The 24,016-nt window shown below is 38.5% G+C and overlaps 1 protein-coding gene across 2 annotated transcripts in view; it reads left to right on the top strand.

Annotated features, from left to right (window-relative positions):
• LOC150090455 (adenosylhomocysteinase-like 1) overlaps positions 1 to 24,016 on the top strand; it is a 619,708-nt gene that overhangs the window by 406,449 nt on the left and 189,243 nt on the right. For both annotated transcript variants that reach the window (XM_090369139.1, XM_090369138.1), the window contains exon 6: positions 17,744 to 17,774. In XM_090369139.1, the coding sequence (XP_090225265.1) occupies positions 17,744 to 17,774 (31 nt within the window). The remainder of the gene's footprint in view (positions 1 to 17,743; positions 17,775 to 24,016) is intronic.

Below are 24,016 nucleotides of genomic sequence, written 5' to 3'. Positions count from 1 at the left end.
TACCTTACCAATTAAAAAAATTATATGATACATGAAAATCAAATTAATTAATACGTACTGTAATATGTACATAATAACTAGTTGACATTTCTGTTCACTGACATTTGTGGGTGGGGGTTAAAATTTAAAACAGTAAAATGATAAGCAATCAATAATAAAGAACACTGTACACACAAAACATGATAAGGGGAAGTCTTGCCTGACCAATTTGATTGGATACTATGATGCAGTCACAAAAGAACTGGATGCAGGGAATAACATTGATATTATATACTTGAATCTTAGAAAGGCTTTGATAATGTTGCACATGGAAGACTGTTGCACAAATTGGAGCAGTGTGGCAGTGGAGCCAAATTGCTGCTATGAATAAAGGGGTGGTTGAGGGGGAGAAGACAGAGAGTGGTAATCAATGGACACTGCTCATCGTGGACTAATGTTATTAGTGGAGTCCCTCAGGGTTCAGTATTGGGTCCATTATTGTTTTCTGTATTTATAAATGATATTGATGATGGTATATCAAGCTTAATGTCCAAGTTTGCAGACGATACGAAGGTTGGCAGGGTTGTCAAGGACACTACTGACACTATGCTACTGCAACAGGATCTGGAAAGGTAGGGCAGATGGGCTTGAGAGGTGGCAAATGAAGTTTAACATTGACAAATGTAAAGTACTACATATGGGAAACAGCAATCCCAGAGCAACGTATCGACTCTGTGGTACTACACTGACAGTGGTAGAGAATGAAAGGGACCTGGGGGTGGTTGTGTAGACAGATATGAAGTTTTCTGAGCAGTGCAGACAGGCTGCAAGAGTAGCTCATGGTGTATTGTCGATGATATATAGGAATTTTTCTAGCAGGCATAAGGAGGTGATTATTCCCTTGTATAAGGCAATGGTCAGGCCACACCTAGGGTACTGTATACAGGTCTGGAGGCTTCATTTCAAGAAGGATGTAGAGATGCCGGAACGAGTACAGAGAAGGGTAACAAGATTAGTGAATGGAACAAAGGGGTGCTCTTACGAAGGAAGGCTTAAGTTTTGCAAATTACAGTATCTGGAGACTAGGCACCGGCGAGGTGATCTGATAGAGGTGTATAAAGCCTTGAATGGTTTAAGCATGCTCAATGCTGATGGGATTCTTCCTCTTGCTCAGAATAATCACCTGAGAGGGCATAAATTCAAATTGAGAAAAGACAGATGTAGGATAGACGTTAGGAAATTTGCCTTTAGCCAGCGGGTGGTTGGTTGGTGGAATAGACTTCCATCCCTTGTCGTGGAAGTTGATAGCCTAAATAAGTTTAAGGCTCAGCTGGACAGATATTTCGAACGAACAGAGGGGTGAAGTGGAAGTGGTTATTTTTTCTTTATTTATTTATTTTTTATTTATTTTTTATTTTTATTTTTATTTTATTATTATTTTTTTTTTGGCTGATGCTGCATAAGCTTGCTTTCTTGCATCAAATGTCTCTACTAATGCTAATGCTAAAATTGCAAGTAACATGATAAGCGCCAGTGAGAACAGAGTAACAAGTTACGAAGCTTTAAAAATAGGAATGAAGAGAAGATTTTGAAAATTAATTTCTTTATACGATTGAAGCTTTTATTGAAGTGTAAACACATTTCATCATAAACCCCAGGGGCTCACATCTGGTGAATATGGGCTTGGAAAACCCAGGGTCCTGAGCTGGATATCATCATTCTTCTCTTTCTCGGTGATTCCTTTGTATTTCTCTCCCCACCCTCTCTCTCAAGGGGGGGGGTAACTCGGGAATTTTTTTTTTTTTTTTGCCTGGTGCAGCATAAGCCTCAGGCTTCCTTGTACCACAGGGCTAATAATAATAATAACCCACAGCATTCCAGCTGTCGGTATTATTGCAAATTCAATAAGATCGAGTTTACTATCCATTTATGATAGATTGCACTAACAGAAAAGATCAATAAACAGTTGACTGCTAATTGTTTTTATTGTTTTATGGTTGCGACCTCCAGAAATCCTCCTGAACCATGTGATACTGTCGGAGACAATTGTAGGGTAATCTCCAGTGCTGTGGTCTCCTGCCCCGATTAAACGGCATGTTGTCCCAATTAAGCAAAGTAAACCCTGGCTATTTTCTCGATTGGGTTCTGTTTTTTAAGATTTGCCCCAAATAAATGGCTGCCCCAATTAACAGGTGGCCCAAATAACTGGAATCCATTGTATATATATATATATATATATATATATATATATATATATATATATATATATATATGTGTAACAAATGATAAAGATGCAATGAAATTATTGAAAGTCTTAGTAAACAAGAATGAAAAATTAAAATATATATATATATATAATATATATGTATATAATATTATGGATCCAGGATACTATGGTAAACATAGAAAAAACCGGCAGCCATAATGTTGTTGTTATTTGGTTTTTAGGAACATTAGCAACTAAAGCCATATTGCTCCGGTGATATGTAGTGGTCATTCCTTGACCTTTCCACATCCTCTGTATTTGGTGGTCACGGTCTTGAACCCTGGTCTAATGAAGAAGTGTGTGCTACACACTGCTGCTTCTGCCCACCTGGCTACGGAGGCGCCCAACCTTAATGAAAAATAGACAAAAAGTTATTATTTGGTATGGGAGTTGAAATATCAGGTGTAATAACCATGGAATAATTGAGATCCTGTATGCTAAAAAACAAATTACCTGAAATAAAATTAACATAGGTATAATAATGGTAAGTACCTAAACCTGTGGGTCCTAGGACTTTAACTACTTCATCAAAGGGCGCCACCATAAGCCAGGTGGGCAGGAGCAGCAGTGTGTAGCACACGCTTCTTGATTAGACCGGGGTTCGAGCCCGTGAGCCACCAATTACGGAGGATGTGTGAAAGGCCAGGGAATGACCACCGCATATCCCAGGAGCAATATGGCCTTAGTTGCTGATGCTCCTAAAAATCAAATAACAACTTCATCAAAGGGGTCGGCAGTGAAAATTGTAGGGTCCACTGCACTAGGCCAGGTCTCTGTTTCTGTTATGATGGACACGTAAAAGTATATGATGTATACTTTTACGTATACTATGATTCACAGAACCAACTTTTCATCTTCCTCGTTTATTCATTCAACTGCTGTTTTCTGGAACAACCTTCCTTCATATGTATTTCCTGAAAATTAAAGTCTACAGAAGTTAAAGTCCAATGTTAACAAATATCTTGTTTCAACTTCTCAACCTCCAACCCAAGCACAGTACCAAGTACTATAGGTTCTAACACCTCTCGTGTTTGGGGTTTACACAAAAAAAAAAAAAATATATATATATCTATATCTATATATATATATATATATATATATATCTATAGTATATTAGGCTATCCATACCAGGGCTAGATTTATATATAACTAGTAGGTTGGTTGGGGTCACTACAAACCTAATGCTCCCAAGTAGTACCAAAATTAATTATTAAAGTAATAATACATAAATAAGTTATGTACATATATAACCCAATGCATGTATAATGTCTAATTGTCGCTGTATAATAACATTAACATAGCACCTAATACCTTCATTTATGGTATTTAAAAAAAAAATTAATGTTTAAATCTAATTGTCTTCAGACATAATTCCAATATATATAAAACAGATTATTCATATAAAAATCAAATTAATACATATGCCAACAGCATGGCAAAACTGTAGAGCAAAAATTGCCATAAAAATTAAATCAACAGGGAGGGAGAAAGTAAAGGTAACAAGACTGAAACTGTAGCCGAAAGTCTCCAAATAATTTAGAAGTTCAGTTAAATCCAATTAATAACAAATCCATTTTAAATTTAAAATATAAAGCCAATTATATGATAATTTAGCGGCACCCACCCAAGTAAGGTACCACCAGTTCCGAGAGACGTGAAAAATCACCAAAAAGGGAGTAAAATGAACTACTAATATAAACCAACTAAAATAAAACAAAGTAGCAAAATAATAGACTGACCATCATACTGGTACCTTATTTGGGGTGTGCTGCTAAATTATTATATAATTGACTTTATATTTTAAATTTAAAATGGATTTATTATTAATTAGATTTAATTGAACTTCTAAATTATTTGAGAGACTTTCGGCTATAGTTCCAGTCTTGTTACCTTTACTTTCCTCCTCCCTGTTGATTTAATTTTTATGTTGATTTTTGCTCTACAGTTTTGCCATGGTGCTGGCATATATATTAATTTGAGTTTTATTTTTATATGAATTATCTGTTATGTACTGGGCATCATGTGGAGGATGTGCATTTTTCAGCTTCTAATGATAGCTTTATATTTATTTATTTTTTTATTTCATTTCCAAGGGCTCATATCTGTGAGTATGGACATGGCACACCAGTGTCCTGAGATGGATATCATCATTCTTCTCTTTCTTCGAGATTCCCTTTTGTCTCTCTCTCTCTCTCTCTCTCTCTCTCTCTCTCTCTCTCTCTCTCTCTCTCTCTCTCTCTCTCTCTCTCTCTCTCTCTCTCTCTCTCTCTCTCTTTCAGGGTGGCTCAGGAATTTTTTTTTTTTTTTGCTGGTGCAGCATAAGTCTCAGGCTTCTTTGCACCATATAGCTAATAATAATTATAATTTTTAAAGCCATAATTCAAATATATACATATATACAATCATATTATCATAAGTAGTAGCATAAGAAGCAAGAAACAAGCTTACATGGCATCAGAAAAAAAAATAATAATAAAAAATATCACTTTCCATTTCCCCCATTAGCATTAGCATTTTTAGCATTAGTAGAGGCATATGATGCAAGAAAGTAAGCTTATGCAACATCAGCCAAAAAAAAAAAGCAAGAAACCGCTCCGATTTCACCCCTCCATTCGTTCCAAGTACCTGTCCAGCTCAGCCTTAAATTTATTTAGGCTATCAACTTCCACAACAAAGGTTGGAAGTCTGTTCACCAACCAACTACCCACTGACTAAACGCAAACTTCCGCACATCTATCCTGCATCTGTCCTTCCTCAATTTGAATTTATTCCCTCTCAGATGATTATTCTGAGCAGGAAGAAGAATTCCATCAGTATTGAGCATGCCCAAACCATTCAAGGCTTTATACACGTCGATCAGATCACCTCGCAGGTGCCTAGTCTCCAGACACTGTAATTTGCAAAATTTAAGCCTTTCTTCGTAAGAGCAACCCTTTGTTCCATTCACTAATCTTGTTTCCCTTCTCTGTACTCATTCCAACAGCTCTACATCTTCTTAAAATGAGGCCTCCAGACCTATATACAATACTCACGGTATAGCCTGACCATTGCCTTATAAAAGGGGATAATCACCTCCTTATCTGTGCTAGAAAAATTCCTGTATATCATTGACAAGACACTATGAGCTACTCTTGCAGACCATCTCACTGCTCAGAATATTTCATATCTGCCTGCACAATTACCCCCCAGGTCCTTTTTGTTCTCTACCACTGTCAGTGTAGTACCACAGAGTTTGATACGTCACTCTGGGGGTTGCTGCTTCCCATATGTAGTACTTTACATTTGTCAATGTTAAACTTCATTTGCCACCTCTCAGCCCATCTACTCAACTTTTCTAGATCCTGTTGCAGCAGTGTACTGTCATTAGTGTTCTTAACAACCCTTCCAACCTTCATATCATCTGCAAACTTGGACATTAAGCTTGATATACCATCATCAATATTATTTATAAATACAAAACAATAATGGACCCAACACTGAACCCTGAGGGACTCCACTAATAACATTAGTCCATGATGAGGAGTGTCCATTGATTACCGCTCTGTCTTCTCCCACTCAAATAGCCCTTTATCCATAGCAGCAATTTGCCTTCAATGCCACACTGCTCCAATTTGTGCAGCAGTCTTCACTGTGCAACAGTATCAAAAGCCTTTCTAAGATCCAAATATATGATATCAAAGTTATTCCCTGCATCAAGTTTCTTTGTGACCACATCATCGTATCCAATCAAATTGGTCAGGCAAGACTTTCTCTTAACAAAACCATGCTGTGTCCGAGATATAACTGGAGTCTTGTCCAGATGATCCTTCAGTGCTTCTTTAGCCAGTGCCTCCATTAACTTTCATGAAACAGAAGTTAAACTAACAGGTCTATAATTACTTGTGTTGCACTTTGATCCTCCTTTGTGAATTTGGGTTGCATTTGCACATTTCCAGTCCATGGGTACCTCCCCTGAGTCCAAAGAAGCTCTCATAATTATGCCTAAGTGTTTGCTTACTTCCTTTGCTGCCTCCATTAATATAACTGGATAGATCCCGTACACCCTGGGTACCTTTTTTATGTTTATCTTCAATAATTTCTCCTCCACTTTCCTCTCAGTTATTGCAAAATCATCCAGCTCACTGCCAGAGTTTAACTCACCTCTGGCATCCTCTTCCCTGAATAATTCCTCATGGGCGAATGTAAATGCAAAATAATCATTTAGTTTGTTAGCCACCTGAGCAGGATCATCAACAGTTGAACCATCAATATCCAGTGGAGCAATCTGATTCATCCCTTTCCTTCTAGAGTTTACATAGGTAAAGAACTCTTTGTTGTTTTTCTTTGCATCCTTTGCCAAGGATTTCTCATAATCTGCCTTTGCCTGCCTATGGGCCTATATGAGAGCTTGAAGGATAGGGTGGAAGCCCTTCAAGGATCTAAATTGAGGGGCCCATCAAGCTCTCAGCTGCCCACATCAGAGCTTGCAATTGGTCATCACACAACACAGCAGAAACCTCCAAGGTAGAATGGGCTGGTCCCACAGGAGCTAGTATTTGTTGGTGACTATTGTCAGGGAAATGGAGAACATGGTATATAAAAAGGATAGGTTGAACAGGAACAGGGTATGTCTGCCAGGGGCAAAGGTTGATGACGTTGTAGAGAGGATACCTTTTAAGGGCACAAAAGGTGATATAGTTGTACACATTGGCACTAATGATATTGAGAGTAGGAGACCATCGGAATTACTTGAACAAGTACAGATCACTGTTGAAGAAAAGCCGTGAATTAGGGTTGAATTTGAAGTGTGCAATTCTGTCCAGACACGATAGGAGGGAGTATATGATAAGAGCCTTGTCGATCAATTCGGCCCTGGAAAGATTGTGCAAGGCTCAAGGGGATAGAATTTTTTTCAGCCTGATCTGTATATTTTAACAGGGATGGGATACACTTAAATAGAAAGGGTGCATGAATATTTGATGATGCTATTGCTGCAGTGTTAGGTGGGTCGGAAAACTGCTAGCTTGGGAGAATACAAGGACTAATAGATTAACAGTAGCCACTGGCAGAGGTGAAAGTGATTCTTGCACTGCTTCTATTGGAACGAGCAGCAGCCTGGAAAACAAGATTCAGGGGATTTTAGAGACTGCTGGGAATCATTGTGGTACAAGTAAACATGTGGGTTGTGTTAGGGTAGCTTAGAATAGGAACAGGTACATGTTATACTTGCCTATACAACAATGCTAGGAGTTTGGTAAATAAATTTGTTGAATTTGAGGTATTGCTCAAAACATCAAATGCAAATATTGTTGGGATATGAGAGATGTGGTATCACACAGATATAAGGAATGCAGAACTTGAATTTGGGGAGTACAATGTGTACAGAAAGGATAGACAGTATAGGAAGGGAGGAGGGGTTATGCTATTAGTTAAGAAACACATAAAGTCCAAGGAAGTGAAGCCAGTCGACATCGCTGGACAGTTCAGTGTCAAGTCAGTTTGGTGTGACATAAGTTTTGGAAGTAAATCAGAGAGTCTTATAATGAGGGAATTTCCCATATATTGACTGGAATTTGTGGGTTGGTCACTCACACACTAGCAAGGCTTTTGTGGATTTATTGGATGATTGTTTTCTACATCAGCATGTTTGGGAGGCAACTAGAGGGAGTAATACCCATGATCTGATTATCAATAGTGATTCATCATGCATTAAGAATCTGAAGATGAAGGAACCACTAGGTGGCAGTGATTTGCAGGGGTTGAATTGAAATTGGGATAGAGAGTTGTCCAGCATAAGGCGTTTTTTTTTTTTTTTTTGTTGATTTGGTTGGCTGGGGTTTCGAGTTTATCTGGAGTGATCTTAGTAAAGATTTTCAGATCATCAGCATAAACAGTGATGTCTCTCTCTTATTAGTTATGAGGACAATAATGGTAGTGAGAAGGAAGGCTGGAGGATGCCCCCTCATGGATCTCCCTTAATTTTGAACAAGTGTTTAAGAAGAGCAATTAATGCTGAAATACTGATACTACCAAAGGCTGCTGCTACTGCTTTGAGGTGAGCATACTTGACTGCCATTTCTGCTTTGGCATTAAAAGCAGTCAGACGGTGACTGCCAGGTTTGTAACTGTTGATCATTTCTCTGGAAGGAATTAGCATTTGTAAAGGCATATGATGCAAGAATAGTGATAATTGGAAGTAATAGATTCTCCAATAGCTTAAGCAGAGTGGATGTAATAGATGTGTTTGACATGGCTCAGTAGTTTTTCATTTTGGTGAGTTTTTGTTAGTAGTCTCACATAATACCTATTCCTTAATAGTGGGAAATAACCCTGAGAGAGAATTGAGTTAAAGATGTGGAGAAAAAGAGTCAAAAATAAATTGGTTGAGGCACAACTCCGATAATGAAATGTGATATTTCTTCCACTCTAGCTACAAGTAGCTCTAGTGGTATTAATTTGGATGTACAGACGTTTGCCTTTAGCCATTGGGCAGTTGATTGCTGGAACAAACATCCATCTGTTGTTAATATTATTATTATTGTTGTTGCTCTTACATTATTTCTCCCTGATTGGGGGATTCCACTCTGTGACGGGTACTGCTACAGAGTACTCAGGGTGGTTGTAATGTCTGGTGTTACTGTTGGTTTTGGAACTCTGACTATCCTACGGGTGTTCAGGATTACAACTTTCTGGAGCTCCTTGTAGGTATTTTTTGAGACCTATTGCTCCTAGACTGCTATGTACGGTCTTTGGCACCATACCGGTGGTTGACACGATGATCAAGATGATCATTACTTCTTGCATATGCCACATCTCCTTGACCTTATGCCTCAGGTTCGTGTACTTCCTAATTTTTTCCTTATGGGTTTTCTAGATATTGCTAGTGTTGGGCACTGCTATGTCAATCAGGTAGGTAGCCTTTTCCATCTTGTCCACAATGGGTGCTGCTCTTCGTGGACTAATGTTATTAGTGGAGTCCCACAGGGTTCGGTGTTGGGTCCACTGTTGTTTTATGTATTTATCAATGATATTGATGAAGGTATATCAGGCTTAATGTCGAAGTTTGCAGATGATACAAAGTTGGCAGGGTTGTAAATGACAGTAATGGCAGTGCGCTACTGCAACAGGATCTAGATAATTTGGGCAGATGGGCTAAGAAGTGGCAACTGAAGTTTGACCTTGACAAATGCAAAGTACTGCATATGGGTAGAAGTAACCCCAGAGAAACGTACCAACTGTGTGGTACTACACTTAAGGTAGTAGAAAATGAAAAAGACCTGGGAGTAATTGTGCAGTCAGATATGAAGTTCTCTGAGCAATGCAGACAGGCTGCCAGGGCAGGTCATGGGGTTTTGTCAATTATATATAGGAATTTTTGGTCAGGAATGGTCAGGCCACGCCTTGAGTACTGCGTACAGGTCTGGAGGCCTCATTTTAGGAAGGATGTAGATTTGCTTGAGCGTGTACAGAGAAGAGCAACACGATTGGTGAGGGGAATGAAGGGATTCTCTTACCAAGAGAGGCTTAAGTTCTGCAAATTGCAGTGGCTGGAGACTAGGCACCTGCACGGTGATCTGATTGAGGTGTATAAGGCCTTGAATGGGTTGAGCACGCTGAATTCTGATGGGATCCTTCCACTTGTTCAGATTACGAACCTACGGGGACATAAGTTCAAATTAAGAAAGGACAGATGTAGAATAGATGTGCGGAAATTCGCCTTTAGCCAGCGGGTGGTTAATTGCTGGAACAAACTTCCATCTGTCGTTGTGGAAGTTGATAGGTTAAATAAATTTAAAAGGAGGAACTGGACAGGCATTTGGAGGGAATGGTGTGATTTTTTTTTTTTTTGGCTGATGCTGCATAAGCTCCTACTACTACTACTACTACTACTACAAGGGATAGGTCCGGTCTGTTGTGCTGAATGGTCTTATTCATTATTATGGTGCAGTCCCAGTACAGCTTGTGGGTTGGGGTCTCTAGTACTGTTTGGGGATCGTACTTGTAGTATGTTACACTTTCTTTGGTCAACTGGTATTTCCTAGCTAGCTAACTTCTGATGTATTATCCTGGCTACGCAGTCGTGTCTACGAGTGTACTAAGTCTGGGTATCACCTTGCATCCTCCCCTATGATGTGTTGGTTCATTTCTGAGGCCAGATGGCATCATCGACATGTGTCATCTGACATTCAGGGCTCCTCTGCAATGTATTTTCTATAGTTTCTGGTGTTGATTACCTTGGATGGCCAGCACGAATCCTTTAGTCTCGAGGAAGAGTGTCCCGCTTGTGAGCCATGCATTGGAAGCAATATTATCGATGTGATGTTGATGGAGGTCATTGTAGTGTCTGCCATGGAGTGCCTTCTTTGTCCATCTTTCGAGTTGCATTTCTTTTGCTGTCTGGGTGGGAGGGGACTTCTCGCTTAGGTTAAGTGGAGTATACCACTTATCTTTCTTCCTTATGGCCTGGTGGGGTGGAGCGCCTCCGTAGCCAGGTGGGCAGGAGCAGAAGTGCGTAGCACATGCTTCTTGATTAGACCAGCGTTCGATCCTGTGATCCACCAAAAATGGAGGATGCGGAAACGTCAGGGAATGACCACCACATATCCCCGGAACAATATTGCCTTAGAGGCTAATGCTCCTAAAAACCAAATAACAACAACAACTGGTGGAGTGGTGCTGTGTGGTTCTCGAAGTAATCCTTCAGGTTAAGTATCGCTGTGTTCTGTTGCTCTATCAGGCCCTTTCCTCCCACTTTTCAAGCTATTGTTAGTTTCTTCACTGCTGACTTCAGGTGATGTTGACAGCTCTTGGTTATTATTGACCTTGTCTTTCACATGATATCTTTTAACTCGGTGTTAGACCAATCTATGAACCCAAAGGAGTACATTAGTAATAGAGCTGCATAGGTGTTTATGGCTTTAACTATGTTCCCTTCATTCAATTTTGCTTTCAGCAGGCTTCTGAGTCTCTCATAATATTTTTTGGTAAGGAACTTCTTGATTTCCTTGTGTTCTAACTGCTGAGCCTTCATCGTACCCAGGTATTTTTAGGTCTCTCCCTCTCCTTCTGTCATAGCTTTGTTCTCCTTACTAGTCAGCAGCTGGTAGTTTTGGCGACTAACTTTCCTTGGTCTACTGCGTGGGTCTTGCATCTGTCTAGACTAAATTCCATCCTGATATCCTTGCTGAATTCTTCGGTGATCCGATGTAATTGCTGGAGTTGATTCTTGGTTGTCGCTTAGAGCTTGATGTCATCCATGTACATCAAGTGGGTGAGGGTGTGCAGGTCCTTTCTTCCTTCTTTGAGATTATATCCATACTTGCTGCCATTGAGCATAGTGGATAGCGGGTTGAGTGCTAGACAGAACCATAGTGGGCTCAGAGCATCTTCCCGAAAGATTCCTCTTCTGATGGGGATTGGTCTGGTTGTGATGTTCTCAACCTTAATGGTGGTACTCCATTTCGCCATTGTTGCCCCTAGGAAGTTTGTCACTATCGGATTGACCTTGTAGATCTTCAGGGTCTAAATTAGCCAACCATGAGGTACGGAGTTGAAGGTCTTGCGGTAATCGATGAAGGCCGTGTATAGGTTGCTGTGCTTCTTTTAGGCTTGCTCCCTAACTGCAGCATCTATGGTTAATTGCTCCTTGCATCCTTTGCTCCTCCGCTTGCATCCTTTCTGCTGTATTGCCATTATGTTCTGATTCTCTAAGTGGTCTGATATCTTCTTGGCTATGCAGCTGGTCTGGATCTTGTACATCATTGGGAAGTAGGTGATTGGCTTGTATTTCACCGGGTTTCTCGTATCTTTGTCTTTAGGCTTCATCCAAGGAACCAAGAAACTTTAGGATTGTCGCTTGGTTCCTTATCATTCGAGTGAACTACTCTGCTATGTGATTGTGGGTGCAAGTGAGCTTCTTGTACCAGTAGTTTTGGATGTAGTAGTAGTAGTAGTGGCATGTGATGCAAGAAAGCAAGTGTATGAGCTTATGCAGCATCAGCCAAAAAAAAAAAAAAAAAATCACACCATCCCCTCCAAATGCCTGTCTAGTTCCTCCTTAAATTTATTTAACCTGTCAACTTCCACAACGACAGATAGAAGTTTGTTCCAGCAATTAACCACCCGCTGGCTAAAGACAAATTTCCGCACATCTATTCTACATCTGTCTTTTCTTAATTTGAATTTGTGCCCCCTTAGGTTCGTAATCTGAACAAGTGGAAGGATCCCATCAGAATTCAGCGTGGTCAACCCAATGTGTTCAATGCCTGGGGTTCGCCAGTTGTGGGTGTTCCTGATTCACTGTTGTACTTCTTTTTCTCGAATCTCCCACTCTTATCTCTTGTACGTCCTTAGTTTTCTTTCATTCTACTCCTATCCATTGAGCTTGGCGCTTATGTCTTACTTCACTGCTCCAGATATTTCCTCAGAACTCTTCGATCGTCTTCTTCTTGGGTGGTCCGTTTCCTGCTTTCTTATCTTCTCCCAGTTTCCTGTAGAAAGCTCTTTGATCCTCATCGAAGATTCGGATGTTTATTTTCCTCTGGGAGCTCTCTTTGTATCGGTGTAGTCTCTTGCTGAGTGCGAGGAGGTTCTGCTTCAGTGTGTCCAAATATTCTCCTATTCTCTGATTTTTTGTCTCATGTTTGCTGTGGATGCTGTCTTTCTTGAGGATGCTCTTTACTTTTCCGGTCAATTTCTTACTTCTATTGCCCTGTTGGTACTGGGTCAACTGTCCTATCTTGACTCTTAATTTTTCTATCTTCTGCTGAAGTCTTCTTTCCCAGGCTGGCGGTTCCTTCTGTTTCCAGTTCTTTTGCTGCTGGTCTCTTGTTTCTTTTTCATTAATCCCAATCTGCTATGGCAGCACAGTATATGGCTGTGTGGATAGCCTCCAGCTTTGCACCATTGTTGTCAAGGTAATGTGGTATTATTTGTTGATTGAGGTGGTCTGTTACTCTCCATAAGATTTTATTTGGCCTCTGCTTAGGTATCACATGGGTTCTTGGGGGGTTCATTCCTTCGAATTCTGTTAGGGCATTCTTCCACTCGTGTTTAATTTATTCTGGATGTCATTACTTGGTCTCTTTCCACTTCAGCTACTATGGATTGTATTTCTTCTTGCTGTTCCTCCTTTGGTTCCATATTGACCATATTCTTTGTAGTTGATCGCTCACATTCTGCATGATGTTTTCCAAGATTGCAGGAGCTATTAGGTTTTTTGGTCCGCTAATCGCAGTTTGGTGACCTGAATATCTAGGAATCGTTCCAACCACTTGGTATGTAGTCGCAACCTGTACATTGTCATATATGTCTCTAGCCTGGTTACTTCATTGTATGCTCGCATGATGTACATATTCATTTTAATGCTCCACTTCATGCGTTGCGTGAAGTGGAGCATTAAAATCTTCTTCTTTCCTGGGTGATAACTAGCTCAGTTGTGTATGAAGCACTTCCAGTTGGTGGGGTTGAATGGTCTTGCCCTTCTCTTATGGTAGCCATATGGGGACAGTGCCATTTGCTCCATTGTCTTGCTCGAGAGACTGTCTCCAGCTTTTTGAACTGACTCCTCTGCGTAAAGCCTGAATTTGACTGACTTTGTTCAGGAGGCAACTAGAGGGAGTAAAACTCTTGATCTGATTATCAGTAGTGATTCTTCATGCATTAAGAATCTGCAGATAAAGGGAACCACTACGTAGCAGTGATCAGTGTGCTGAAGTGGGATTTACTCAAAGAGGTAACTACCATCAGGGGTAAAGGGAAGGGTTTTTGCTTTCGCAAAAGTGACTATGGTGGTCTGAGACAGTATTTAAATTCTATACAGTGGGACCAACCGATGATGTTACCAACAGCAAATTCAAAATGGGTAGCATTAAAAGAATTCGTCTTGGAAGCTACTAGGCTTTAAATACCAACTAAGAAATATTGTTCAAGGTTTAGGCCTAAATGGATGTCAGATGAACTAATGAGACATGTGGCAGAGGAGAAAAATGCATTGGACCCATATAAATTAATGGGTGACATGGACGCTTATGATAGATATAAGCTGGTCTGTAACTAAGTCACAAAAGAGATTAGGCAGGCAAAGGCAGATTATGAGAAATCTTTGTCAAAGGATGCAAAGAAAAATAGCAAAGATTTCTTTACCTGTGAAAACTCGAGAAGGAAAGGGATGAATCAGAGTGGTCAACTGGATATTGATGGTTCAACTGTTGCTGATCCTGCTCAGGTGGCTAACAAACTAAATGAGTATTTTGCATCTACATTCACACACGAGGAGTTATTCAGGGAGGGAAATACCAGAGGTGAATTAAACACTGGCAGTGAGCTAGATGATTTTGTAATAACTGAGAGGAAAGTGGTGGAGAAATTGTTGACGATAAACATAAGAAAGGCAGCTGTGGTATATGGGATCTATCCAGTTATATTAAAGGAGGCAGCAAAGGAAGTAAGCAAACCCTTAGCCATAATTATTGGAGCTTTCTTGGACTCAGGGGAGTACATATCCATGGACTGGAAATTTGCAAATGTGACCCAAATTCACAAAGGAGGATCAAAGGGTAACACAAGTAATTATACACCTGTTAGTTTAACTTCTGTTCCAGGTAAATCAATGGAGGCACTGGTTAAAAAAACACTACAGGATCATCTAGACAAGACTTCAGTTATAGCTTGGACATAGCATGGTTTTATTAAGGATTTATTTGGATATATTTGGATCTTAGAAAGGCTTTTGATACTGTTGCACATGAAAGACTGCTGCAGAAACTGGAGCAGTGTGGCATTGGAGGCAAATTTCTGCTATGGATAATGGGATGGTTGAGTGGGAGAAGACAGAGAGTGATAATCAATGGACACTGCTCTTTGTGGACTAATGTTATTAGTGGAATCCCTCAAGGTTTGGTGTTGGGGCCATTGTTTTCTGGATTTATAAATGATATTGATGATGGCATATCAAGCTTAATGTCCAAGTTTTCAGATGATACTATGGTTGGCAGGGATGTAATGGACAATAATGACAGTACGCTGCTGCAACAGTATCTAGAAAAGTTGAGCAGATGGGCTGAGAGGTGGCAAATTAAGTTTAACATTGACAAATGTAAAGTACTACATATGGGAAGCAGTACCCCCAGAGTAACGTTTAAACTCTGTGGTACTACACTGACAGTGGTAGTGAATGAAAAGGACCTGGGGGTAATTGTGCAGGCAGATATGAAGTTTTCTGAGCAGTGTAGATGGTATGCAAGAGTAGTTCGTGGTGTCTTGTCAATGAAATACAGGAATTTTTCTAGCAGGGATAAGGAGCTGATTATCCCCTTGTATAAGGCAATGGGCAGGCCACACTTTGAGTACTGTATACAGGTCTGGAGGCCTCATTTTAAAAAGGATGTAGAGCTATTGGAACGAGTACAGTGAAGGGCAACAAGATTAGTGAATAGAACAATGGGTGGCTCTTATGAAGAAAAGCTTAAGTTTTGCAGATTACAGTGTCTGGAGACTAGGCACCTGTGAGGTGAACTGATTGAGGTGTACAAAGCCTTGAATGGTTTGAGCATGCTCAATGCTTATCGGATTCTTCCTCTTTCTTAGTATAATTACCTGAGAGGGCATAAATTCAAATTGAGGAAAGACAGTTGTAGGATAGATTTGTAGAAGTTTGTCTTTAGCAAGCGGGTAGTTGGTTTGTGTAACAGACTTCCATCCCTTGTTGTGGAAGTTGATAGCCTAAAGAAATTTAAGGCTCATCTGGACAGGTATTTGGAACAAATGGAGGGGTGAAGTGGGAGTGGTTTTTTTTGGCTGATGCTGCTGCATAAGCTTGCTTTCTTGCATCATATGTCTCAACTAATGCTAAAAAGGATTCTTCTGCTCCTATGTTTCTCTTTGTTGACACTCCTGTTTTTACGCAAGATGATGTATCTCTTTTGGGGATTTCCCTGACTTCTAATCTTTCTTGAAATATTGCTTTCCCTGCATCTAAAAAACTTGATTTTCTCTTTCGCTCTTGGTGTTACTTTTCTTCTGAACAGCTGTTCACTCCATACAAATCGCAAATCTGCCATACCATGGAATATTGTTCCCACATCTGGGGCGGCTCCCCCAAAAACCTCTCTCTCTCTCAGGCTTCTAGATTCCATTCAGATGAAGGCAGTTAGGTTAATTAATGACTCATCTTTAACAGAGTCTGTCCATTCGTTGTCTCATAGACTTACTGTTTCTGCTGCATGCCTTTTCTACAGATAATTCCATGGGCGCTGTTCTTCTGAATTGGATTCTATAATTCCCCGCTCTCTCTTTCAAAACAGTCCAAACACGTGCCATCACCAGCCAACGTACATTTACTGTCCAACTCCAAACTCATAGAACCAACTTCTCATCGTTCTCGTTTATTCATTCAACTTCGTTTTCTGGAACAACCTTTCTTCATATGTATTTCCTGAAAATTACAGTCTACAGTAGTTCAAGCCTAATGTCAACAAATATCTTCTTTCGTCTTCTGAATCTCCAATCCAAGCATGTAATAAGTACTATGTGGTCTAATACCTGTCATGTTTTTAGTTTTCATAAAAAATAAAAAAAAAACTGCTTCCCACTCAGTCCACACAATTTGCTTTAATTAATTAAAAAAATAGTGTGCCATTTAATATAATCATTGCTTACAATCACCTTATTCTTACCTTCCTCTAGACTTGTAAATGATATCCACAAGGATTTTGAAACTAGTGATTCCCTGGCCAATTGTCAAAATTGGCCTTTAAGTGGTTGTATTATTTGGAATATGTTCTCTAAAATTTTCTTTCAAGCTGTTTTTAATAAACTCTGTTTTTTCCTATAATTTTTTTTACATGGAATGGAATGTTATTTAATCTGTTATTAGAATTTTTGTGTCAAATTTGTCCCAAAAATACCAGTTACGGATTAAAATATGCATCTAATCTATTAGATGAGTATACTCTTTTGTTGAATTAGGTGCAGGTATGATTTGTATACTTATATATAACAGTATTGCTGAATGCTTAAGAGATCTTCGTATTTTTCTATTTATCCACACATTACATATGATATATCTCAAATATATTGTAGGTTGTTCGTGTACACACACACACACACACACGTTATTTTATTTTTTTAATAAAGTAATATAAAAAATATATATTTTATGTTATTTTATTCAAAATATCACAGGTAGTATCACAAAATAATCAAATTCTTATGTGATTCTACCTTCAATTTGCATTTTATTATATGATCTCTGAAATTTTGGTAAATTTAAAATGTAGGATTTGATATGCCCTTTTTACCTGTTTAGTAGAGAGGGTAGAAAGGTATTTTAGTTTGAATGTACAAAGAAGCTCTATTTAAAATGGGCCTAACATTTGTTGTTGTTTTTTGAAAGTATATTATGGTTAGTGATAGAGATAATGAAAATTAGTTTGGTAGAAGTTTTTGATTATTATGCTTAATTTTTCAAAGTGTTCCATTTTTTTTTTTTTTTTTTTTGTTTGTTTGTTTATAACCTAGAATGAAGTGGCTGCTGCAGTAGCTGAAGCAGGTCAGTAATCATTAATTACTGAATATCATCTCTCAATAGTGTAACTGTAAAGAGATTCAAATATTAAAAGCAGTAATAGTAGTAGTAGTAATGGCAAATAATGCAAGAAAGCAATGATGCAAGAAGGCTGAATGCAAACTTCCATACATATATCCTGCTCACATCCTTCCTCCACTTGAATTTATGTCCCGTCGTGTAGTCTCAGCATCTGGAAGAATACCATTAACATTCAGCCTACTCAGTCCATTTAAGGCTTTAAACAGATCTCCTTGCAGGTTTCTCGTCTTGAGTGGTACAATTTATAGAATGGAAGCCTTTCTATAAAGCCTGATATACCTTCATCAGTATTATTGATAAATATTAAAAACAACACAGGACCCAGCACTTAACCCTGGAGAACTTCACTAATAAAATTTGTCCCCAAAGAGCAGCGCTTTTAAAACCACTTTCTCATTTCACTTAACCACCCCTTTATCCATAGCAGTAACTTGCCCTTAATGCCACATTGCTCCAGTTTGTACAGCAGTGTTATGTGCAACAGTATCAAAAGCCTTTCTGAAATCCAAGTTTATGATGTAAAAATTATTTTTTGCATCCAGTTCCTTGGTCATTGTATCATAATAATCTATCAGATTGGTTAGACATCACTGCCCCTTGACAGATCCATGCTGATTGCAGTATAATTTCATGTCCACATATTCCTGCATTACTTCTTTAACTAGTGATTCCCTGGAACAGACGATAAGCTGACTGGTCTGCAATTACTCATGTCGCCTTTTGATCCTCCTTTATGAATTGGGGATGTATTTACACATATCCAGTCCATAGGAACCTCCCCTGAATCCAGCAATGCTCTCATAATTATGGCTGAGGGTTTGCTTACCTCCTTTGGTACCTCTCTTAATATAATTGGATATTTTTACCTGCCTCGGGTACCTCAATTTCTCCTCCACTTTCAGTTATCACAAAATCATTTAGCTCCTCATTAGCATTTGATAAATTTCTGGCATCCTCTTCCCAAAAGAATTTCTCATGTGTGAATGTAGATGCAAAATACCTTCAATTTGTCAACAACCTGAGCAGGGTCATCAACAGTTAACTGATTGATATCAAGTTGCCCAATATGATTCAACCCCTTCCTTCTACTGTTAATATAAGCATAGAAACTTTTGCTGTTGTTCTTTGCATTCTTTGCCAGAGACTTCTCATCTGCCTTAGCTTGCCTAACCTCCTTTGTGACTTGGTTACAGACTAATTTATATCTATGATAGGCTTCAGTATCACCTGATAATTTATATACATCTCATGCACTTTTCTTCTGTGCCACTTGTCTCAGTAGGTCATCTGACATTCATTTAGGTCTAAGTCTTGAACAGTGTTTCTTCGTTGGTATGAAAAGCTTATTAGCTTTGATTAGCATTAGCATTATTAAAGGCATGTGATGCAAGAAAGCAAGCTTATATAGCATCAGCCAAACCAAAAAAACTTTCCCATTTCCTTCACTCCAAATGCTTGTCTAGTTCTGCCTTGAACTTATTTAAGTTGTCGCCCTCCACTTCAATAGATGGAAGTGTGTTCCAACTAGCAACCACCTGCTGGCTAAAGGTAAATTTCCGCACATCTATTCTACACTTCAATTGTCTTGCCTCAATTTGAATTAATTTCTTTGATGACTCCCCTTTTAGAATTTGCTCTTGATAACATCGTTAGTTAGTCCCACTGCACACAATTTACAATCTGTCCGAGACCACTGTAGTCACCCTTTCCCTCCCTTTACCATTCACAGTAGTTATGTCTTTAATTAAAATCCACATTTGTACACTGTAATCGCTGCCACCCATTGGTCTTTTTTCTGAAATTTTTAATGCATGACAAATCATGCTGATAACCAGATGAAAAGTATTGCTTCCTCTTGTTGCTTCTGTAATATGCAGCAAAGAAAACAGTCATCCAAAAATCCACAGAAGTCTTGCTCCTGTGTGAGTGACTAATGCACAAATTCCAGTGAACATCTGGAAAGATAAAATTGGCAATTATGAGGCATTCTGATTTGCTGGCCCACTCTGTTTCTATGTATAGCTGTTTGGTATCTTCATCACAATTATTAGGCCTACAACATGCTAGTGCTCTCTCTTTTGTTATCGCAGTGCTTATATCACACCAAATTAATTCATAATTTCACTCGTTCCCCAAGTCAACTGGATGCACTACCTTAATTTTAATATTCTTCTTAACTAAGAGCATAACCCTCTGCCTCTCTTGTCCTGTCTGTCCTTTCTGCATACATTGTACTCCCCATATTCAAATTCAGCATCACTTATGTGATGCTGAATTTGAATATGTGAGTGACATTATGAATTTGAATATGTGAGTGACACTATGAATTTGAATTATGTGAGTGATGCTATGTCTCTGCTATTCTTACAATGTCTCTCTTTGATGACTTAATCAGCACCATAAATTCATAAAATTTATTTACAATGCTCCTAGCATTAGTGTACATGCAAGTATTACATACGTGTGTTCTTACTGTTAGTTACTTTAGGTTAGGAACAAATGAATACATAGGCTGTTAACACAGCCCATGTATTCATTTGTTCCATGACGATTCACAGCAGACACCTAGCTTTCCAGGCTGTGTTGCATGTACGAGTAGTTGCAATACAAGAATCACTTTCACTCTGCCTGTGGCTCTAGTTAAAATTATTAGTCTGTATGACACTCCTGAAAGTTACCAGTTTTCTTACCCACCTATCACTGTCTCGATACCATCAGAAAATAATCTTGCACTTCTTCTATACAAGTGTATCCCTGTAAAAACAATCTCTCCTGTTAACCAGCACAGACCATGTTGATAAAAATTCTACCCCATGAGCTTTACACATTGTCTCCAGGACCAAATTGATTGACAGGGCCCCAAACATATGCTCCCTCCTATCACTGTGGGCAGAATTGCAGACAATTTCAAATTTAGTCCTCATGACTTTTTGGCAACATTGCCTTGTACTTGTTAAGTAAGTCCTCAGATCTGCTACTCTTAATATCATTGATGCCAACATGTATAACAGTATCACCTTTATTGTCCTTAAAAGGCGATATTGCCTTTTCTATCCTTAAAAGGCGATATCTGCCATACAATGTCATCTACAAGAAGAATGGGGGAATAGGACCAGGGTATGTATGGTCCTGGCAGACATACCCTGGTTCTATTCCCCTTATCCTTCTTGCACAACGGATTTTGTCTTTCCTTAGAATAGAGTCACTGATAATAAGTAATTCCTATGGGACCAGTGCATTCTGCCTTGAAGATTGCTGCTGTGTTGTCTGATGCACTAGAATGAGCTCTGGTATTGAGTTGTTTAGGCAATTGAGAGTTGGCCCGCTATTTTAATTTCTTCGAGGGTCCCCTACCATACTTTTCAAACTCTCATAAATGCTCATCAGAACTCCAAGTTGGTGGCTTATTTTTTTCACAGTCTGCACCTATCACACACAACAACAGCCTCCTTCACTGGATCATGTTTTGTCCCTGATGTTTTGCAAGTTGCACATTTTTTTAGGCTGCTGCATGCATTGCCCCTTTCTGTTCTCCGCTGAACCATGACATTCCTGCTGCTTTGTGCCCTTGCTTTGCTGCTCTAGTCTGTGGCATGATTTCCATTTAAATACAATCAATCAGTTAAATACAATTTAACTGATTAACAATGTAAGTTAATAACATTAATATATTTAATTGATTAACAGTGAAAGTTAATAACATTAATATATTTAATTGATTAACAATGAAAGTTAATAACATTAATATATTTAATTGATTAATCGACAATACTACACTAAGCCAATAGATTCCTAAATGCAGTGTTATATAATACACTATCTAGTTTTACATTATACTTTATTCCATCAAGTTCAGTATATATGTTTCGCTATACTATAATGATTGCAATGTTAAAATAGTTATATCCTTGCTAAAATGTAAAAATTCCTTAGCTAAAAATAGAAATATATACCCAACAAGTGACTAGAACCTTTGAACTACTTAATTATCAGAGTTAAAACCTTACTGTACCTCTGCACTACTCATTACATGTTATGATATTCACACAAAAACTCTGATCCGATAGAGGTATGAATTGTAAGTTGTAACTTAAAAAATTAGAAGCTAAATTCAAAAGTAAGCTAACTAACATGACTAAGACTATTTAAGCTATTTGTAAAACACAGTTAATTTTGTTAAGTAATCAAAAAGATGGTAAAAATTTCCAAAAACTTATCAGTTCCATGGGCTCAAAATTCTGTGTCCTTGCCCTTATAATCTCATACCCAAGATCTCATGTACAAGATGGTTGAATTAAAAAGCACCAGGCCTGTCTTGGTTGTTTACAGTTTTAGGCTTTTTTGTTATGTGGATCTAGTTTGTCATATTTTTGCCAAACATTTACATTTTTTTAAAGTTAAAATTTGACTAGATGTTACAATTTATATTTTAAAATTTCTAAATTAAAATTTAATCTGATTTTATTCAAAGAAAAATAAGAGTCGCATGTATTTTTAGTTGCTGTATCTGTACAAGTGCAGTTGTTCCATGTTTTCCTACATTAAAACTGTTATATATTTTTTTCTTCAGATAAAATCATTTGTTTGTGTTAGAAGTATACCAATGATATTTGAGAAAATGCCATTGGAAAAAAAAAAGTATTTCACTAGGCAAAATTCAGAAATCATGAACTCTGAATTCTAAAATCTAGTTTTATCAGCTTTAGTTGGTAACAGCTAGACAAATTTTAATATTAAAAATCCAGGTTTTTCAGCCCAAATATGACAAAGATCGGCTCTGACGCAGGCAGAGGCAAAAGTGATTCTTGCACTGCTTCTATTAGAATGAGCTGCAGTATGGAAAGCAAAGTGATGGAGATTTCCAGGACTGCTGGGAGTCATAGCAGAACAAACAAATACATGGGTTACGTTAGGGTAACAGGTGCATGTATACTTGTGTAAGGACCTGTCCTTACAACTGTTAAAAAAAAAAGAGGGTTATTGATATTGAAAAAATTATTAAGGAATATTAACACAGACAACCATTTGAAATATATATGGTCAAAAACTAATAACTGAAAGTGTGTAGGATAATTCAGATAAGTCAAGGTTTAATTGTGCTCGTTTGGACTATTACCTTAAGCTAGAGGAAGATTAACGTAGCAACGGGGGGGGGGGGAAGCGTTTCGAACACGCGATACAATAGGAAACACCAATGGAGCAGACCGTAGTTAATGAGCTCAGATCGGAGTTAACATTTTGCCCTAAAGAACAATGAGCTGAAACAAAAATAAATAAGATAGAGATGGAGCTCAGTAATGGAGGTATTCATGATGTTTAAGTGCACACTTTAAAATTTCACGGGGGCAATTAACGACAGGTGTATCAAGGCGAATACAGGGCGTAGCTGGGCAAACACAAAGCCGATCTAGAAACTCCAAAATTACAGGAATTTCCAGTTGCCTTTCTAAAATATTCTAGGAATTGCTGGAAACAAGTAGCCCTCTCTAAAAATGATGGAAGACACGCCCACGAAGAGTATAGGAGACGAATGGGAATCACAGGGGAAGGGATGTAATGGTTAGCGATTGGTCTGAACGAAAAAGTGCAGGAAATTTTGAAATTCAGAGTGAGGAGAAGGATAAGTTTTTTTGAGGTAGTCTTTGGAAGTGCGTAGAGGAAGACAGTCGTGTAAGGTAGTCTTTGGAAGTGCGTAGAGGAAGACAGTCGTGGGGCAGAGTCGTTGCTGAGTTTGGGGGAGATGGTTTAGGAATGGGAAGGAAATTTTCTTTGTGAGAAATTTCGTAAGCCTAAAGTTGGGAAAAGAAATGTGTCCATGTGGAAGAAAGAATATTCTGCATAGCCAATGTATACTACAGCAGTGTGAGAAGCCGATAAAATTTATAGCGAAGGAAGAAGTGTGCCCAAGGATGAACAACCGCCCGCCTCCTAGTCTACGCCGTTACGCTGATGGTTATGGCAGCCCTGAATAGGATAATTACTTGGAAACTGAGTAAGTGATAGTTCAATAAGAAACAAAACTTAAGTTTATAAAGGAAGGACTCTAGGAGAAATACCTAATCTATAAGAGAAAGTAAATGTAATTGTAACCATGCCCACAGAACTGTAATGAAATTAAGTGTAGGTTTTTAAGATAAAGATTTATAAATGGGTAGAAAGGATACTTTGAGATAATAGTTAATTTT

The sequence above is a fragment of the Mastigoproctus giganteus genome, chromosome 2 (genome assembly GCF_048544385.1).
Source record: "Mastigoproctus giganteus isolate SK-2022 chromosome 2, ASM4854438v1, whole genome shotgun sequence".
NCBI classification, from domain to species: Eukaryota; Metazoa; Arthropoda; class Arachnida; order Uropygi; family Thelyphonidae; genus Mastigoproctus; species Mastigoproctus giganteus.
Note: the sequence above shows the minus strand (reverse complement) of the source record. Positions and strands in the feature narration are given on the sequence as shown.